General features: G+C 34.1%; 3 protein-coding genes across 4 annotated transcripts; all 3 read left to right on the forward strand.

The window, feature by feature from the left end:
• The first annotated feature begins 3,370 nt into the window (after positions 1-3,370).
• On the forward strand, positions 3,371-4,781 carry LOC147387515 (uncharacterized). Of its 2 annotated transcripts, none has more exons than XM_086421952.1 (2): positions 3,371-3,555; positions 3,656-4,781. In XM_086421952.1, the coding sequence occupies exon 2, from the start codon at positions 3,721-3,723 to the stop codon at positions 4,606-4,608; it is 888 nt and encodes a 295-aa protein (XP_086278078.1). In that variant the 5' UTR covers positions 3,371-3,555; positions 3,656-3,720; the 3' UTR covers positions 4,609-4,781. The 2 variants fall into 2 exon arrangements, with proteins under 2 accessions (XP_086278078.1, XP_086278080.1); XM_086421954.1 differs by having other exon boundaries at positions 3,372-3,559.
• A 4,087-nt stretch (positions 4,782-8,868) lies between these two features.
• Positions 8,869-13,093, forward strand: LOC147387516 (lipoic acid synthase 1). Its single transcript, XM_086421133.1, has 4 exons — positions 8,869-9,361; positions 10,093-10,304; positions 10,541-10,920; positions 12,803-13,093. The coding sequence occupies exons 1-4, from the start codon at positions 8,919-8,921 to the stop codon at positions 12,923-12,925; spliced, it is 1,158 nt and encodes a 385-aa protein (XP_086277259.1). The 5' UTR covers positions 8,869-8,918; the 3' UTR covers positions 12,926-13,093.
• A 2,459-nt stretch (positions 13,094-15,552) lies between these two features.
• Positions 15,553-16,833, forward strand: LOC147387517 (uncharacterized). The gene has a single exon (XM_086420040.1). The coding sequence runs from the start codon at positions 15,737-15,739 to the stop codon at positions 16,586-16,588; it is 852 nt and encodes a 283-aa protein (XP_086276166.1). The 5' UTR covers positions 15,553-15,736; the 3' UTR covers positions 16,589-16,833.
• The last annotated feature ends 3,289 nt before the right edge of the window (positions 16,834-20,122 follow it).

Genomic DNA, 20,122 nt, shown 5'->3' on the forward strand with positions numbered 1-20,122 from the left:
CCCCATAAATATGTGCAATTGTGTATCTCGAGAAAAAGAATCTATGATTCTGATGCATCAAGGGGTGTGTGTTAGAGGGGGGCGTTACAAAATCATTTTTTTTTCTTGGCAATCATAGCACCATGATACTTCTTGCCACTAGATTTTTTCCTCCTAAAAAAATCCCTACATATTGAATTATCTAGATATAATAGGACATACAATTTTTATTTTTAATAGGAAAAATACAAGATTCTTTAAATCAAATGTTCAGCTTATATTTTCGAGCATACTTTTATGACAAACAATGAGATTAAAAGAGGTACTATAGCTATTTTTTATGCCAATTTTTGCCATCTCAATGAAATTGTTTATTGTTTAAAATAAAATTATCGTTGTTCACACAAAAAAACAAAACCAATGTCATCATCCCATTACATGAGTATCATGAGTCCCATTTATAAGAATACAAAATATTTAGATAAGGGGTTATTAATTAAGTTCTATGTAAACTCCAAGGGGTTGCCCAGTGGCAAGCCAAGCCTTCATAAGCTCCTTAGGAAGAGTAGGTCAATTATTCAAAATCCCACAAAGCAATAAATTCCTTGGGGTCATCCTCCAGAGTCTGATTGACCCTCGAAAACTGATTAATGGCATATAAGTTTTATAAAATTAAAGAAAAATCAAATCAATTATGAAAAATGATTAAATCTGATAACACAATGATTCACTAATAAAGTTGAAAATTTTGTGTGTACCATAGTAGATTTGATTTGAGATCCACCAAGTGACACCTTCAATCATTCCAAATTACAGACTCTTATCAATTGATGGGAGAGGTTTCTTTTTATTTTAAACAATACTCCACTCCACTCCACTCCACGACAATATGATAATTTGATTTGATTTCATCATTAATTGTTTTGTTCTTAATGGAGAGTTAATTTAACCCTCAAGTATTTGTTCTCATGCCCTACCATCAACTCAAGTTTCTAGGCATTGGGTCAATATGAGCTACATTTCAAGATCAAATTGATCATTATAGCTGAAAGTTAAGATGCAAAACTAGATTGTATAATAGAGAAACAACAAAATTCTATCAACAGACGTGTAGATACAAAAACTTGCACTATCTTGAAATTTAGGACAACATATCGTAATCTCTGCATTATGTGCTCATATGTATTCAATAGACCTGAAGATGCAAAAACTTGCACTACTTTGGGGTCTAGGATAATATATCGTGATCTCTGTCTCATGTGCTCATATATGTGCTTGTAACACAATTTTTCTGACACCCAATTCAAATTAGTCAAATGAAAGTAGTGGAATAATAATTTGAGAGGGTCAAAAATCATACTTTTTGGTGTCTCTTACCATATATTTATAGAAGTGAAACCCTACGATCCCTTTAAATGTTATTTACCAATTTGATCCTTATCCAATAGGTGGATCTTGTTCAGAATGAATCCAATCAAGATCATATCTTTGTTCAACAAATTTTTTTCCCTTATCAAGAGCCTAACCAATTATAACTTCGTTTGATCCCAACTTTTTAGGGATCCGAGTTGATCAGATGCTTCAAAATGCATTGTTGTTATACCTGAGCCCAAACTCTCGCTTCAGATTACATTTGAGTACCTAAGATCACTTGAAATCGGTTAAACTAGTTCAAATCTCCAAGGTTTAATTGAATCCTTAAGTACCACATGTCACACCCCCCCCCCCCCCACTGACATTTGCCCGTCACAAAATCATGATCATTTTGCCTCGGGATATGTAGAATAATAAATCTTTTTCTTGCGTATCCCAAGCCAAATGATCTACGATTCTGTTATTGTTACAGGGGTGTATGTTAGAGTCGGGCTTGAGACTATCACAAATTTTTTATGGATCTTGTAAGGGCACACCTTGAAGTGCAATAAATACATTTTGAAAATTTGATTTTGTATAAAAATACCCTTAAAAGTTTTTTTTTACAAAAATACCTTCGTAGTCCAATTTCCAAAGTGTATTTATCGCACTTTAACAAAACCCTTTTTTTATTATAAATTATTATTTCCGTCGGCAGGACAGTGGATCAAAATTCCTCTAAGTGGCCACGTCATCGCTGATTCTTCGTCCCTCGTAGTCGTTTACGCCAATTTCCTGGTTCTTTGTTCAGTGGGACCCACAATCCCTCTTCTCGAGACCGTTAATTACGGGCGTTTCTTTTATCTTAAATTCCTAAAAGAACCCTGAGCTTCTAAATAATTGTTGGAACACAACGTCGATTTTAGAAACACGTGGCAGAAAAGATAGGGGTAATCCAGTCTTTTAAATTCTCATTTCGTAATTATTAACAGAATCTATGGTCATTTTCGTCAGAGAAAAAATAATAGAATCTTAGTGGCTTTTCCGAAAATATCTATAATTAAACTAAATATTCTACTACGATGACCGATTACCTGATTTTCCGGAACAGAACTAGAGCGGATCAGACCTGACGTTGACTACAACTGTGAGGATGTTTACCTGTTAAACCTGGATTCTGTACGGCATTTTGGGAAAATCAAATTCCATGAATAATGGGTACAGGATACTCTTGATATTGAATATTTAAAAATTTCATCAAAATCCTTTTTATTTTTTAATAATAATAATTTATTTAAATTATATATAAATATAAATATTTTTAAATAAATTATTTTTAATTAAATAAAATGATTTATCTTATTCCAGAAGAGATGACATAAACGAGTCAACTCGACATAAGTAAGGGATGAGACCTAATGAAATGTTGAATTCTAAAAGCAAATAAATAAAAATATTATTTTAAAAATTATCTAATTTTAATTAATTTTTTCTTGTAATTTTGTGATGATAATTAATTTTTTGATAAAAAATATTATAATTGTATTAATATATAAATATAATCATGAAAATGTACATATTTTATTTCTCATCTCTTTTGAGATGGGATGATTCAAACGAGTTAACTCGGTACCTATGTGGAGATGGAATATGTCAATTATAAAAATCAATGAATCTTTAAGAAGAAATGACTCAGACGAGTCAACTCGGTAGTAGTGTGGGGAGTTTGTCAACCAAATGTTACTCCAAACATGGATAGATTAGTGGGTCCAAAAAGACTGCTAAGCAGGAAGTAAAGGTAATGAGGAGTTAGATATCTATCCAACACATAGGAGTACAGGATACCCTCTTTCACTCATAAATGACCCTACAAAAGCGGGAAATAGTTTGTAAATATTAAAGCATATTTTAATTCGAGGGATAATTATGTCTTTTCCAATTTCGTTTTACTAAATTTCCGTGAATTTCACGATGTCTACTTGTTGAACAGGTCATCAGGTAAGAATTTACAGACGAACTCTTATATATAACCAGATAAGAATATGGAACTCTCTCTCGTTCACCTTCCCAATCTTTCCTAAATTCTTTAATGGCGATTTACAGCAAAAACCCAATTATAGCTCTTTGGATTCAAAGATCATTCGCGTGAAGTTGCAATTAAATGCTCCAAAACTCTTGATCTCTGCAGATTCCCAAGCTTCTTCGCCATCTGAATTCATTACTGTAAGTAAGACTGCTAAACTACAAAATATAAACTCTTATTTCAGCTTTCTTAAATAATCTAACCTTTTTAATGCTTTAATTAATTATGTAAAAATTGCAGATTTTGAGCTAAACAACTACAAATCAAATCTCAAAGCTCATCAAGATTCGATTTTTAGTTTAAAAATGGGGAAAACAGGGAGAGATTGGACTCAGATCTACGCGATCTACGGAATGGACGAATGGCAAACCCTAATTTTTCTCTTAATTCAAGCTCTCTTCTTCTCTTTTCTCTCTCTCTTCTTTCTTCTCTACTTCAATCCAATCTGCTCTACCTTCAATTCTCTCTTCCCTTCTCTCTCCTCCAAAGCTCCTCACTTCATCGTCGGATTCACCGGATCCTTCACCGCTATCTCTTCCATCTGTCTCTTCTTCGCCGCCGGCAACATTTTCTACTCCTCAATTTCTCTCCACTGGGACATGGCTCAACGTATGATAAACGTGGTCAACGATTGGTCAACGGTCAAGACCGCACTGGACGTCGGATGCGGTCGTGGTATCCTCCTCAATGCAGTTGCTCTGCAATTAAAAAAGGAAGGAAGTTCAGGACACGTGGTTGGTTTAGATCGAAAGAAGAAAGCTACAGTAGAGACGCTACGGACGGCTGGGATTGAAGGAGTTCAAGAGTACGTGACGTGTAGAGAGGGAGATGTTCGTTGTCTGCCTTTCGCAGATAATTACTTTGATGTTGTTGTTTCGGGTATGTTTTTTCATACTGTTGGGAAGGAATTTGGGCATCGAACGGCTGCGGCTGCAGCGGAGAGGATGAAGGGTTTAGGAGAGGTGGTTAGGGTTTTAAAGAATGGTGGGGTTGGGATCGTGTGGGATTTGGTGCACGTGCCAGAGTATGTACAGAGGTTGCAGGAGCTAAGGATGGAGGATATTCGTGTCTCTGAGCGTGTAACGGCTTTCATGGTGAGTAGTCATATCGTATCGTTTCGGAAACCATGTCAGCATTTTGTGGGCCCAGGTGGTGAGGTCAGATTGGACTGGAGATGCAGCAATATATGCTAATGTGAGAAAAATTCAAAATTACCTTTAACTAAAGAACACCATAATCCATATATTTTTGTTTTTTTTATTTCTTTAAGATGAGAGAGGAAAAATGATTAATTTTAGTTGTATAGTTGGCACTTTTGCTATGTGATAACAAAATAATATTTGGGTGTTCAACATTTATACTGAAATGTGGTGTGATAGAGTCATCGGGACTATCGTTGATGGTTGATCTTGATTGGTTGCTAATTAGTAATGATTGGGGTTAGGGAGGAGCCAGGATTTTCATTTAATGGGGGTAAACTTATAGTTAATTGAAGAGGGAGAGGGCAAAATTTGGAGGAACACGAGGGAGTGGAGGCAACATGGTCAAATGGGACATGTCAGTAGTTAAAAATGTAAAGATATCTCAAATTTAAGCATAAATTCAAGGTCATCTAAAAGGCCCAAAAAATTTGAGTGGGGGCAATTGCCCTCAATGACTCCTTACTAGCTCCTCCCCTGATTAGGGTTATTGGAAAAAAAAAAAAAAAAAACTAACGAATAATATTGTAGTAACCTCAAGATTGTGTCTCATATTGCATTTTCCTAACACGGAAGCGTGTAGGAAAGTGGTATGTGAGATACAATCTTGAGGTCATTCTTTCTGAGGATTGGTGAAACATATCACCTAATCGAATAAAGTGAACAAGTTGTCGGAACTTCAACAACGAGTTCTTGGGTTAGATACGGACGGATGCACTTGATGTTTGGGCAATTGCATAGTATCAAAAATGCCTATTCTAGGTTTTACCCACTCATTGGGGGAGTTTATAAACAAATAAAGATCCCTGGTGCACAAAAGATGCCTGTACGATTGTTGAATTTCATCTTCTTTTTTCGTGTGCTTCTTCTTGTTGTTTTTCATCTCTTTCTTTGTCCCAATCGTGCAAGATAGGAGAACCATTCATTATGTTATATCATCAGGGTAATGATCCACCAACCTACTAGTGCCTTTGGTGAGGCACAAGCCGGAGGGCTTGCTTCTATTGGACCTGGAATTGCAGGCCAAGCTGTAGAAGGCATTGTGAGACAACTTTCTTGACTCAAAACTAGCACCTTAGCCATCTAAGATCATCCTACGTTACTTTCTTGGTTTCTCCTATTGTTTCTTTCTTAGTTATCGAAAATCATGAAAAGGATTTCTGACCCTTATAGTGGAGGGGGCGCCATGGGAATTGTTGTCGGTTCTATCTGTAATTCCTCGACCCATTCCGTGGCGTGGTGCTTTTTGAACTGTCAAAATGTTCTACAGGACAAAAAAAAAAAAAAAAAGATATTTAGGTCGGTTGAAGTTAATGGGATTTTTTGAGAGAATCATTTGTCTAATTTTACAATTTTACAATTTTTTTTTTTTTACTAATGATTTCTAACCCAAAATTTTTTTACTTGGTCTATACTCGACTAATGTGAAAAAAGGTACATAGCCGTTGATCTTTTCCTTGTGTATCTCAAAGAAAAATATCTATGGTTATGTGGCCTTGCCATGTCAGCTGAATATAGACCGTTTTTTCCTTCCAAATTTATCAGACTTAAAGTAAATATATCTGCTAATCCTGTTTCTTTCAAAAGGTAAAAGTTTGATTTGAAATGGAGAAGAATACCATCCATTTTATCATGTTTGGCGGTGGATCTGGATTTCAAATTGATATATACTTGTTTGGCTCACTCCCTTTTTGTTAGTGGGTCTGGCCAAAATCGGAAAAAACTGATGTGAGATGTTAAAAATATTATTAAAGAACAATGAGCATCTTTTTTTTTCTGAGATTATATTTGTCCCCCACACTCCAATTTACAATGAAATTTGATTGCAAATAGAATAATCTACAAAACTTAGCACTATTATAGGACTACAACTAGGTGGGTGGGCCGAGTTCAACTTGGGCTCAACTTGATTAATGGGTGAGTCTATCCAAACCCCCTCGTTGGCCACCCACATGGATTTTTCCTTCTTTGCCTGTCTGGAACCTCCGTCATCAATATACATATTAATTATATATTTTTTTATTAAGATATAAATTTTTATTTTTATTAATTGTATTTCTTGTTTAAGATATAAAATTTCTTAGCTAATTAAATAAAATTAGGCTAATTCATCAACTCGTCCAACTCGTCCAATACTATCTAACTCTGTTTAACCCAAGTTTAACCTTACTTTACAAGTTCAAGCTCGGGTTGAGCGAGTTACCCTGGCACTACCTTCCATCGGAAAAAACTTTGAAGTTCAAATTTTTTAGGAATCCTCTCCCTTGAATTACATCTGGCATTTCCAAGGAGCTATTCCATATTTTGAAAGAAATGTAGGGGTGTAAAATAAATTCAAAATGTGTCTTGTAATGAGGAGGGTTCTTTCAAAAATTTGAAATGGCCTGTCCACCCAACCGACCCAGATTGCAGCTCTGACTATTATAGATGATCTTAAAAATATAAAAATAAATGGACAGATATGTTTAGTGTTAGACACTTATAAACATGGGTTTAAATCTTGTCCGATTTGTCTCGGTATCATACACCAAGAGACGAGTTGATAAGTTGTCTCAAAGACATGGTTTGTTCTAATTCTAAGGCATTTTTAAAAATCTCGTCCAAGATGATGACTCAAATAAATCGGATATCTCGTCCGACATGAAATGCCAAAACAAATTTTAAAACCATGCTCATAAATATAATGCGTAAATAGTCAAGAGTTGCACACATCCTTTAAATGTGACTAATGATTATCCTGTTAAATACTCAAGTCTCTACTCTATGCCTAAATGTTTATCTACAATTTTAGCTTAGGTTTCGTGCACAAGCCCACCTTTTGATCACTTCTTAATCATGACATGGACACACCTTCGCATAAGTGTCTGAGACAATGTGTGTGTGCAAAATGCTAATTGTGTCTCATAAATTGCATTATATACGAACAACTGTCATCTATAGCTTTTCACCAAATATATCTTTCTTAAATGAAAGTATAAAATGCATTAAAACACAAACATTTAATGATGAAAATGCATTGACACACCTAGTCAACACATGTGTCATACAAAATGTGAAAAAAAACTTATATTTGATGGTCCAAGGTTGTCGAATTTTTTTTTCGTCGATGGACCAAAACCGTCAAATTAATGAAAGATGGGAGAATTTTGATGACTCTAAGCCGACAAATTGGAGAATATCAAATATTTCAACGGCTATGAGACGTCGAAATTCAGTTTCTAAAATTTGTGCCTTTGACCTGTCGAATTTTCTTGTCAAAATTTTCAGTTTTCACATAGTGATATGAGATTACAAATATAAATGGAGATGTTATTGGGAAATTTATGGATATTTTCACTACCCTACTTAAGAAATGTTAATCAAAATAGAGGATTGATGATGTGGTATAAATTTATGCATCACTCAATATAAGAACTATGGGTTTGAATCAAGGATTTGGGTTCCTATAAGAACTATGGGTTCCGATAACTTATTGGATTAGTTTTGGATCAACTATCTTCCGATCAGATAATGTGTTTGTAATGTATGAATGATTTATATTTATATTGTATATTTTATTTAGACATATGGTGTATATTATATACTTTTATCAAATTGAATCGGATTGGATTAAGATCAATATGAAAATATTGATATTTTATCAATGAAGTCTAATTGATTTCTTATTGGATGTGGCGATAGTCATAAAATTCTCTAATTTATTTAAAAAAATAGGGAAATTCTTCGAATAAGGGACTAGCTGAATAATTCGACGAATTAATTGATAACTTATCGATTGATCACATTTTACCCTTCACCCTCAAATTTTATTTTTTCAACATTCAAATCATAAACATCATTGGAACGTTTTCCGACCATTTCCCCATTTTTTGACGAAACTTTTCCAAAATTATTTAAATTAACCAAATTGAAAGCCCGCCGAATAGTTATTGAATCCAAAATTATTGAATGTCGTCACTCTCTCAACGTATTTGTGCATCCAATCTTGACGTTGTATGCCAATTTTCTTCGCTCTAGCCCCTCGGTGTCGACCACTGGCTAAGCAACAACCTCTCTCTCTCCCTCTCAAACAGTGATTTTCTGTTCAGAGGAAAGGGCTTCAGTCCAAGCCCAAAGTGTGACCATTAAATGGGCTTTATTAAACCTCGCCCTGTATCATCTTGGGCTGAGATCCATAGACTCACCTTGCTGTCGGCCCAAAAGAGTTAGGTCTGATCCAAAAGGTTAGACGTTTTATTTTGACCCCTCATCTCCTATCCTATGGCTATAGATGGGTGGTTCTTGAACCAAATTGAGAGAGAGAGATGAATTCTCGACTTCTATCTCTGATTCGATCCTTCAAATCCTCTCAATTCCACCAACCCCAATTTTCTCTGCGAACCCTTTGTTCTTCATCTCTCCAATCCACCAAATCCGAATCTCCACGAACCCTAACAGGTCTCAGAGAACGTCTTGCACTCGAATCTCCTTCTCTCTCAGACTTCACACGTCTTCGAGACGACGATGAGTACTCTGTGGAGGTTGGAACGAAGAAGAAACCCCTCCCCAAACCCAAATGGATGAAGGAGTCGGTCCCTGGAGGATCTAAGTACGCAAAGATCAAGAAAAAGCTCAGAGATTTGAACCTTCACACGGTTTGTGAAGAGGCTCGGTGCCCTAATTTGGGGGAATGTTGGTCTGGTGGAGAGACTGGAACGGCCACTGCCACGATCATGATTCTTGGAGACACTTGTACTCGAGGTTGCAGGTCTGTGGTTGATTATCATGTTTAAAAGCTTTAAATTTGAGTAAATTTGGGTTTTTTTTGTTTTGTTTGATTTTATATAATTTCTAGAGTTTTATGAATTTAAATTATACTATCTGTAAATTAGTGATTTGTTAATGTTATTAAATTAGAACCATAAAGGAAGTTGCGTTTGATTCAAACATGGAATTAGTTATGTTTTGGGATCCACCCAAATCCAAAGCTGCCGTATTTAGCAACTTTTTAGTGATTTTTTTGTTATTTAAGCAGATGGGTTAAGCTTGATCTGCTAATAGGAGTTATATTTTACGTCATAACGATGTAACGTATATATATATATATATATATATATATATATATATATATTTATGGGCATATTTGATATTCTTAAATCACATACTATTGAATTTAAATAACACTATCTGTAAATTAGTAATTGGGAGGCTTTAATTTCTGTAATTTGTTAATTTTAGTAAATTAGAATCACAAAAGGGAGTTTGGTTTGATTCAAACATGAATTTCTTATATTTTGGGATCCATCCAAAGTCCAAGCTGCCATCTTTGGAAACTTTCTAGTGATTTTTTGTTTTTTGTTTTTTAAATTTTAAGCAGAATAGTTAAGCTTGATCTGCTAATAGGAGTTTTATTTTATGTCGTAATGATGGAAATCATATATATTTATGGGCATATTTGAAAGTTCTTAATTATGATATTCTGCAAATGTTGTCTTTCAGATTCTGCAATGTGAAGACTTCACGCACTCCTCCTCCACCCGATCCAAATGAACCCTCTAATGTAGCTGAGGCAATTTCGTCGTGGGGTCTGGATTATGTGGTGATTACAAGTGTTGATCGAGATGATTTACCTGATCAAGGAAGTGGTCATTTTGCAGAGACAGTGCAGAAGTTGAAGATATTGAAACCAAATATACTAATAGAAGCTCTTGGTATGAATTCTTTATCATAGTTTCTGTTTTTCCTATATTGGAGGCTTAGTTGGTAAAACCTATTGAAGTAATCTGGCAATTTTCGGGCTCTTCGCGGTCCTATATATACATTGTGATTCTGTTTTTAATATGGATTATTTCATCAAGTTATAATTTTTATTTTAAATGTTTTAGGATCATAAAGTTTCCTTCAAGTTCTCCTTCTAACCTTGTTTGCATTTATGGTCATTGTGTAGTACCTGATTTCCGAGGAGACTCTGTCTGTGTAGAAATTGTCTCGAAGTCTGGTTTAGATGTTTTTGCTCATAATATTGAGACAGTTGAAGAGCTTCAGAGTGTGGTACGGGATCATCGTGCTAATTTCAAGCAATCTATAGAAGTTCTAAAGATGGCCAAAGATTATGCTCCTGAGGGTACACTTACAAAGACATCTATAATGTTGGGATGCGGGGAAACACCTGATCAAGTGGTGAGAACAATGGAGAAGGTGAAGGATGCGGGGGTTGATGTCATGACATTTGGTCAGTATATGAGACCATCAAAGCGCCATATGCCGGTGTCTGAATATATAACTCCTGAAGCTTTTGAGAAGTATCAAACTATTGGCATGGACATGGTATACTTCAACCCTTTCGGTTTAATATATACTGATCTTGGCAAATAGTTTTATTTGCCCGTGTTTGATCCTTTTTTTTGGCTGTCTTTTTTCTTGTTGTTTCATTGATTTAAATTAATAACCACCACTTCTTCTACCCCTGTATTAGTAGCTCTTTTTTTTTTTAAATATTATTATTCTTTTAATCCTTAGATATTCATATAGATGGTTAGTCAGTAGAATATGTGATTGAGTGGTCAGACCAACTGTAACAATCTTAAAGCTAGAAAAACACTTGAATAACTTCTGATTTATGATATACTTTGCAGTTATTGCTCAATCGATAGTCACTCTCTTGTTGTTATTCAGATTTAATTTTCTCAATCGATAGTCACTCTCTTGTTGTTATTCAACTTTAGTTTTCTCACTTGTCACCATAGATTAAATTATTATCTTTTATGGATACTTATTGGACAATTATACGGTACTTTTGGGCAGTAGGTGCAAATTTTCACCATTATGTAGATTTTTGGCTTATCAAAGCATGAAATTTTCCGCAACCATTGTATTCATTTATGTTGGTTATTCCAAGTAAGCTGAAATCATTAGTGCTGTGTCTAGAATATTTACAAAGTATCTGTATCAACCCATTGTCAGTTTTTTTCATGACATGTCATTTTTTATGTCTCAATTTTCCATTATTGACCAAGCTTAAATATACATCCTACAACTTAATTCCTCAATCTAGCCTTATCTTAACATCTGGCATCTCTTTATAACCAGTTTTTCTCTGATTCTATTGTTACTTAAGAGAGGCTCTCAGAATGTTTTGACACCTCTGTTAGTGATTTGGCACCTTCCCCTCCCCCCTCCCCCTCTTCAGGTATGTGTTTAAGCCGTTGCCCAAACCCATTGTTTCGTTCCTCTATCCCTAAACCATTGGAAGTGGCCAAGTTAATTTATTGCTTGAAGTATAATGAATCTGAAGCAACATTTAAAATCTTGTCTGAAGGCAATGTTTCAATGAAGAGAAAAATCGATACTGTCTTGTCCGAAACATTCCAATACATTCCGAACATTCAATGTTTCGGGTTTAATGTTTCGTATCGGTCTCAACCAATACATTTCGATATTTTGGCCATCATCTGATGTATGCGTAGAAAATTCATGTTTGATGGATCCGTGACTTTCTTCGTTTCCTATAAAAATGGTTTCTTAGGTAACTGCCTGTTAACACATCGGCCTTGGTTATTAGACTTGTTTTTTTCCTTCTACTAAGTATACACCATTTATGTGGTTCAATTGTACTTGCACCATCTCAATATAATTCTGTTTCTTGAACATAGATGGACTAATCATTTACATGGGCACACAATGGATCCTACCATCTTATTGGACTTATTATTCTGTGGGATTATTGCCTTTATATTATGAGTATGTAAAACGATATTTGGATTCACTAATTGGTGGGCCTCTCCTTGTCTAATACCGTGAATTGAATATCAGTTTTATATCGCAATTATTACCATCCAATAGTAACTTTCTTGGACTGTCTCACACAGAGTGGTAATTCAATAGAACCGATAAAAAAAGTGGTAATTCAATAGAACACAAGTTATCCAATAATTTGCATATTGGCATGACTGCCCTTCCTAGTTTAACTTAACAAGCATATGTAAACATAAGCTACATCTATTCCAACACTATCATCGGTAAGAGGGAAGAAATGTTATAAATAAATAAACCAGAAGCATGATTTACAACTGAGTTAACATGTTTCACTTCCTTTTGGTCCTTAATATATTTTCATCAACTGCTCAGTTTAGTTTTACTTTTTTAAATAAACCTCACAAAATGTTTGTGTCAATCTTCGTTTACTTTATACTTTTTGGGTGCTGTGCAGGGATTTCGATACATAGCATCTGGTCCCATGGTGAGGTCCTCATACAAGGCCGGTGAGTTCTACATCAAATCTATGATTGAGGCGGATCGAGGCATGTCTTCTTCTCCTATTTCAGTCTCCTGAGGGAAGAGGTTCTTTTTTAATACCATAAATCTATGGTGATCTCTACTTATTGTTTACTCACTCTTTGTTCTCGTTGTATATCCAAGTCAATGTAATTCTTACCTTGCATTCTTTTCCATCTTTATTGAGAAATGCTTACTTTATATCAATCATATCTAGATTTTCTTTCTTTTCTGTGCAATTTTTTTTTTTTTTAGTTACGGAAAAAAATAAATTCTGTTGCTATATGTATTGAACATTAATATGTTAGAATAATAATAAATAATTCAAAATCTATAACCATTATTTATGTGCATTCTTTTTTGCGTGTTAAAATCAATGTACATGTATAAAACATGATCGAATGGCACATGGATGTAGAGTATAAAATTTGAATGAACTTAAAAAAAAAAAAATAGCATTTTTTCATTGTTGGTCAACTTATTATATGTTTGGGAGTTCAGTGGCCATCCATTTATGAACTCTTTTAGCATTTTTTAAAATCTAATTTAAATTATGGATCGTAGATGGCTGAGCTGTCATCTGGGCCAATGTTGTAGACTAGGTGGTCCGAATTAGGACCTTGGTCTAGTAATTTACAGTCTTAATTCATGAAAGTTCTTTAATATAGTCAGTAATGTTAGAATGTTGTGATTTTGATGACAATGATCTTCGTGCTAAGAATTACTCAATGAACGTTGAATCGTTCAAACTGTAATCTTTTCGGCAATGATGATAATTTGCCATCGCTTTGGGCATTTCCATCTGATCAGATATCGCATGTATGCTGTGACAACCATCGCCCCTATATAAAAGGACAATGCTGTTTTGACCATGTGATCATAGAATATTGAGTCGTGATTTTCAGACTCGAGTTTTTACACTTGGTCTGACGTGGCAAGGGCATAGAACCGCCGATCGTTTTCATCAGGATTCTTCAGGATACACAAGTAAAAAATCAAGGGTTCTATGCATTGTCACATTAGACCGAATGAAAATACTCGAGTCCGAAAAGCATTAGCCATATGTCATCTTTCAGATTGGGTCCATCTCTCTATCGACTTGTATCTAAAAATTAGCTTTGATTTATATTAATGGAAAGAAAATTCAAATCAAACACAGCTTAAACTAAGTCAATGATGTTAATTTTCATACAAGTAAAATGGTGGATCAAGCACACTTGACAATTTGGATCTTGGGTTCATTGTGAGTATTATTATTGGAGAAAAAACTCCAAACAAATGCAGAAGCTAAAACGTTTTACCTGATTGGAAAATACATTGAAGATTGAAGATAGGGTCAGGCCAATATTGTCAGATTGTATCAATTATTATTATGACATTTAATATTTTTGGTTTTTCTTTCGTACTTGCTTTCTTCTTCTGCTGTTGTTGATGTTGTTGTTGTCGTGCAAATCTTAACTTGAGCAGCAAAGGCATGATCTAGGGGCACGTTTCACAAGGACTACTGCCAAATGTATAATATCGAATGTATTTGATTGAAAAATCCAATTACAACATGTACGAAAAATGAGGCAAGTAATAATTTTAGGAAAAATTTAAAAAAATTACCGGTATTTTTATTTTATTATCCAACCATTATTAATTTGTAAGTATTATCAAATTAATAATATATTTTACAAAAAAGATTAAATTAATTTAAAAAATAAATATCAAATTTTTTTATTTGATTTCATTTAAAAGAGAAGACAAAAATTTCTTTTACAAGTTTTATTACTTTTCATCTTTCATTTTTTTCTTTTTCTTTTTCTTCATTGTGTTTTCTCCATTTTTGTCCCTGTGACATGTGATGATTTTGACGTCATTTTTTCTACATTATTTTTTTTATTTTCTTATATTTTATTCGTGTGACGAAGATTCAGAATATCTTTTTCTTTTTCCTCATTCTTTACTGTATATTTTATTATTGTATAAAGATGTATTAATGAGTTATTAGGTAAAAGACTAATGTGAAAATATTTTTAATTTTTTTCAATCATTAAAGGAATTGAATATGATTTTCGTATTTTTTTTTTTTTCATACAATCTATTATTTTTATCCACATTTTGAATGTAAAGTAATTAATGTCAATTTCATTGAAAATTTAAAATTAATTTAAATTTATTTAAAATTTTAATTATTTGAATAATCATTGATAAAACATCTATAAAAAACACACTTAAGTAGTGAGAAACGTCAATGACATGTTGACAAACATGATTTCAGTGATGGAGATATGTCAACATAATTTTAATAATAAGTTGGTATTATTATTATGTTAAAAAAATAATTATATAAAATAAATATATAATTATAAATATAATATAAATATAAATATATGATGACAAATCTTTGAAAGGTCGAGTGATTTTTTAGGTGTGCGATAAAGTTCTCTTCAAATTACTTTTTCCCTCCATTAAGAGCTGTCCTTTTGTCCTAAAAAGAATAAAAACCAAATCAAAAGCTGCTCCAAGTATACTGCTTCAAACATCGAATAGAACCATTTCAACGAACAACACGTGTACAGTGAACTTTCAGATCATGATTACTCTCACCCAATCATGATTTATCAGGATTAATTTCCACGTGTCTCGATTAAGTGAGAGAGTGCTTCAAATATTTGAAGAGCCCTAACTCCATCAGATTTTTCCCCAAAATGATTTCTCGTAACTGTCTTATCTCATCGTCATCAATAAATTATCACTTTTGTCTCCTTTCTTCCTCTCTTTTCCCACCAATTTCTCTGTAAAACTTTCTCCAAAACCAAACCCATTGCACCAATGTTCCCTCTTGAGTTCAAATCTCTCTCGAATCTCTAAAATTTACACATTAATGGGTTGCTGTGTCAGCAAAACTGACTACCCGCAACACTCAAAATCTCCTCCACGTCATCTTCCGGTACCGGAATCTGACACCTCCCGCTTCAAACCTCTTCTCCCAGTACTTGAAGAGGAGACTGTAAAGGAAGTCCTCTCAGAGACTCGCAAGCCCAAGCCCAAGTCTGAGCCGAAGCTGAAGGAAGAAGAAGAGAAGAAGAAACCCACCACTATACAGTCTCTTCTTCCTCCTTTGATAGAAGAGGAGGAGAAGAAGGAAGTTTCTGTTTCCTCCTTTAATGTAGCTGAAGAGATCTCTGAAGTTTCTGAGATTTGTAGTTTAAGTGAGAGCGTTTCCACTACTACAATTACAGAGAGGAAAGAAGATGAAGTAAGGAGTCGTGAAGATGGAGAAGTACAACAAAGGGTCGAAAGATCTCCGGCTAAAATCCACAGAAAAAGATCGATTCCAGGTGAATTCGCTTCTAGAACTGAGAGAGTACGTAAATCTCCGGCGAGAAAGTCAGAACCCTCTCCAGGTAGAGGAAATAACAATGCCATGAAGTCAGTTTACGGCACGGAAGTGGGTCAGATGGCGATTAGACGGATTTCAGGGAGCAATGGAATCAGGCAAAATCAAGTGGAACGAAGAAGGTCGAGGTCTCCCGTGACACGTACGGAACTCGGTTCAGCTAGACCGGGGTTGGGCCGTAGTCCGTCGAGGAGGGGCGGTCGTTCACCTGGAAGGATACCGGTGGTGGCACCTGAGAGTGGCCGGAAAATAGAAGACAGTAAGATGAAAAAGGTGTCGGCGAACGAATCCCTCGAAAACCCTCTTGTTTCGTTGGAGTGTTTTATCTTTCTGTAGTGTTTTTTAGGGTTTAGTTTAGCTGGAAAATCTCAGGAATCGCCTGAAGGGAAATGTGGGTCAGATGTCAGGATGAAGGATTTGATCGGAATTATATTTTCAGGTGAGATTAAAACAGTGATTTGGGGAATGTTGCTGGTGTACTTTCTTCTTCCTTTTTTTGTCGTTTTGTACACAAAATCAATCGCTACTCGCGGAAAGGAGAATGGAAATTCGTAATAAAGTTGGATATTTTAGGGAGATTATGAATATTTTTATCGGGATCTGCGATCTTGATCATTTTTAGTTTTTTATTTCTTAATTTTAATATTGGAAGTTTTCTAATCCAGACAAGACTCACTATAAAATTAGAGAGATGATATTGACACCCCAACTTTTATTTATTACACACCAATTAAAAATTGAGAAAAATAAGTGAAGGGCAAATTGTAATTTTGTGTGCTAATATGAATATTAATTTTTTTTTAATCCGATGCACTGTTCATTTTAATTCCCAAACACATGTTTTTGAGCTAGTTCCCTAATAGGCATTCTAATTTAACGTGACAATGTCGCTAATAATCACTAATGATCTTGTCAGTAAAAAAATAAGGATATTTGTCTTTAAATTTATTAACGAGATGTCACATTTTTATAAACGAGATCGTTATTTTTTATTAGTAAGATTGTCACTTTAAAGTCAAGGATGTTTGTTTTTTAAATTTTTCGAGGAGATCGTCACTTTAAATTAAAATACCTATCAGCAAAGTCGCTTGGGAACCACTTGGCTGAGTCATGAGTGTGGTTGCTCGTACACACCCCTTTCCGTGATCCGTGAAAATTAAAATAAATAATATACAAGAATCAGAATTTTTGCAAAAGTTGCGCGAAAAAATTTGTAAGTGAATGGTTGAGAACAAGTAAAAGTTGGAGTTGAGATTTTAATTTGAGCCGAACCTTAATAATGTTTGAAGATGTGTTTTAATCTTTAATATTCTCAATGGTTGGTGGGCCTATTGAGAGTGCAACAATGGCATTTTCAGGGATCAAACTCTTTGCATGAAGGAAATAATAAAATTTCAAGGGTGGACACAAAGAAAATGACATATATCCATCTCTAAATGACATGTTGGGATAAGTTTGATTTGAACAGCTCACATTAAACTCCAACTCCTAGGGAAAGTGACTCACATGTGCAATTTTTAAAGATGATAGTTTTGAAGAGTTATCCACATCAAGTTTTGGTAATATAAGGCCACTTTTTTAATTTCATTGAATAAGTTTTGTCAAAATAGATTATATTCTCGAAGGCCCATGTCCGAGGACTAGGAAGCAAAAAAATGGTGGTTACATGCACTCCAAACAACTTGACGTCGATGATGTAAAATGGAGGTACATTCATGTGAAAGTGAGAGACACCACTAACGAAAAGTCGAAAATCATCCAAATCAAATCTCATAGATAAACATTGTACGAGTGTGATTCAACTAGAAGAAGTGATTTTGATGAGACAATCGAATAGAATTGGGGATTCACCATCACTATATAAAAGATAAACTTTTAGAGTCAACGTTATTCATTTTCCTATCATGAACCCCAATACTTTGATGGAGATTTAAATTTAATATGGTTGAAGATTGAAGGAGCTTTGGAGAAGGTTCAATTTGTTTGAAAAATGAGGAGAAAATCATACTCATGTTAGTTTAATTTGCACCACCTCATCATTTTAGTTTAATTTGTTTTGTTGGGCAGACCTCAAACTATAATATACATATTTTCTTCCCAAGTTATAAAAAAAACTCTCTTTAAACCTTATATACCCTCTTTTTTTTAATAAAAAAACAGAGTTACTATTACCACACCAACTTTTACAGACACCACATCAATTGTGTGCAACTCTTTGGATGATTTACACGAGAATTGGTGTGACAACAGTAAAATTTGGTGTGGCCATAGCAGCTCTCTTTTATAATCATTCCTTTTGAAATCAAAATTTCACAAAATCATTTATTTTTAAATGAAGGGAATATTCCTTATTTTCTTTCAATTTGCTTAAAATTACAAAATAATAATCAGTTTCCAATGGTGTTGGGTGTAAAATGTTTATCGTCATTAAAATATAAAAGTGCCTCACATTACAATTGTTGTGATGTTCAATTACAAAGTAATTATCATTTTTATTTATCTTCAAAATATAAAAGTGCACTCTAATGACATTTGTTTGAAAATGTTTTGATAATTTTCAATCCTTTTAAAAAGTTGATTTAGAATTGTGTGAAAAAAAAGAACTTAAATACTAGAGAAATTTTCCAAAACGTGATAAACTTTTGATGAAATTCTGATTTTGACTCACTGTTCATTTTAATATCCCAAAACGTGAACAATAATATCACAAAATTTTAAAGTGACAATGTCACAGGTTTCAAGTAACTATCTCACAAGTTTGCTACTTATAAAACTCAGTTTCACGTTTTGTCTCGTTCAAAATTTTCTAAAATAAACGTAAGATTTTAAATCTCGTTCTAAAAATTGACTTGTGCGTCCGTCTCATTCATGCCTGATATCAAGACGATTCGGACGATACGTCTCGATCTCGGACGAGTTTTGAAACCATAACTTATAGTGAGATCGTCACTATATAAAACAACAAGATTATCACTTTGGAATATATATATCAATGAGATTGTCATTATAAACTTGTGAAATCGTTACTTGAAAAATTTGCAATCTTGTTGTTCATGTGTTTGAGAATTAAAATGAACAACTCCCAAACTTAGAATTGAAATTCAATGATAAAAAATAATTATGTTTTGGGATTTTTATTTTTTTAAATTCATAGAATTTTATTTTCTTCTCTACCAATCTTAAGCATTATATCGTGTTTTTGGATACCACAAGTTGAGCCTTAAGACCCTTATTGACGGTGAAATCCTTACTAACTTAGTAAGGCTAGTTGGAGTCAACTATCTATGTAATTAATTTGTTAAATAATTACAAATGTAGCTATTGATTTGACTTCACATAGTTCAACTTAGAGAGAATGGGCAAGATAGTGACCTGTTATCTAGCCGTTAGGGGTTGAACCATGGTCCTCACAAAAATATGCTATTTTACTAAGTTTCTAGAAATGAGGTTGACATTTACACATACCAAGGTAGGAAAAGAACACAAGAAAAGACAAAAAAAAAAAAAAAAAAAAAATGAAGATTAAAGGTTAATGGCTTTTGGAAATAATTTGAACGTTTGAAATTCAAAGTAACAATTTGTAATTTGTTAGATAAAGTGGCAGGCACTTTGGAAACTTTTAGTCTGCCAACTCAGTATACAAGAGAGAGAATCCCAAACTCTGAAAACTTTTTCTTTTTATAATTAACTCAGAACAATTATAGACACTAGTAGGGCTGCTGGACCGGGCCGGACCATCCGATTAGCCTGACTCAAACCCAAACCTGACCCTAAACATGAAGTGGGCCTAGCCCGGCCTGTAAATTAAATGGACGTAATGGTCCAGGGTCAAAACCCAGCCCTTTGACATACCTAGCCAAGAGTACAAAA

Source organism: Akebia trifoliata, chromosome 13, assembly GCF_017979445.1.
Source record: "Akebia trifoliata isolate Shusen 1 chromosome 13, ASM1797944v1, whole genome shotgun sequence".
In the NCBI taxonomy this organism is placed as follows: domain Eukaryota; kingdom Viridiplantae; phylum Streptophyta; class Magnoliopsida; order Ranunculales; family Lardizabalaceae; genus Akebia; species Akebia trifoliata.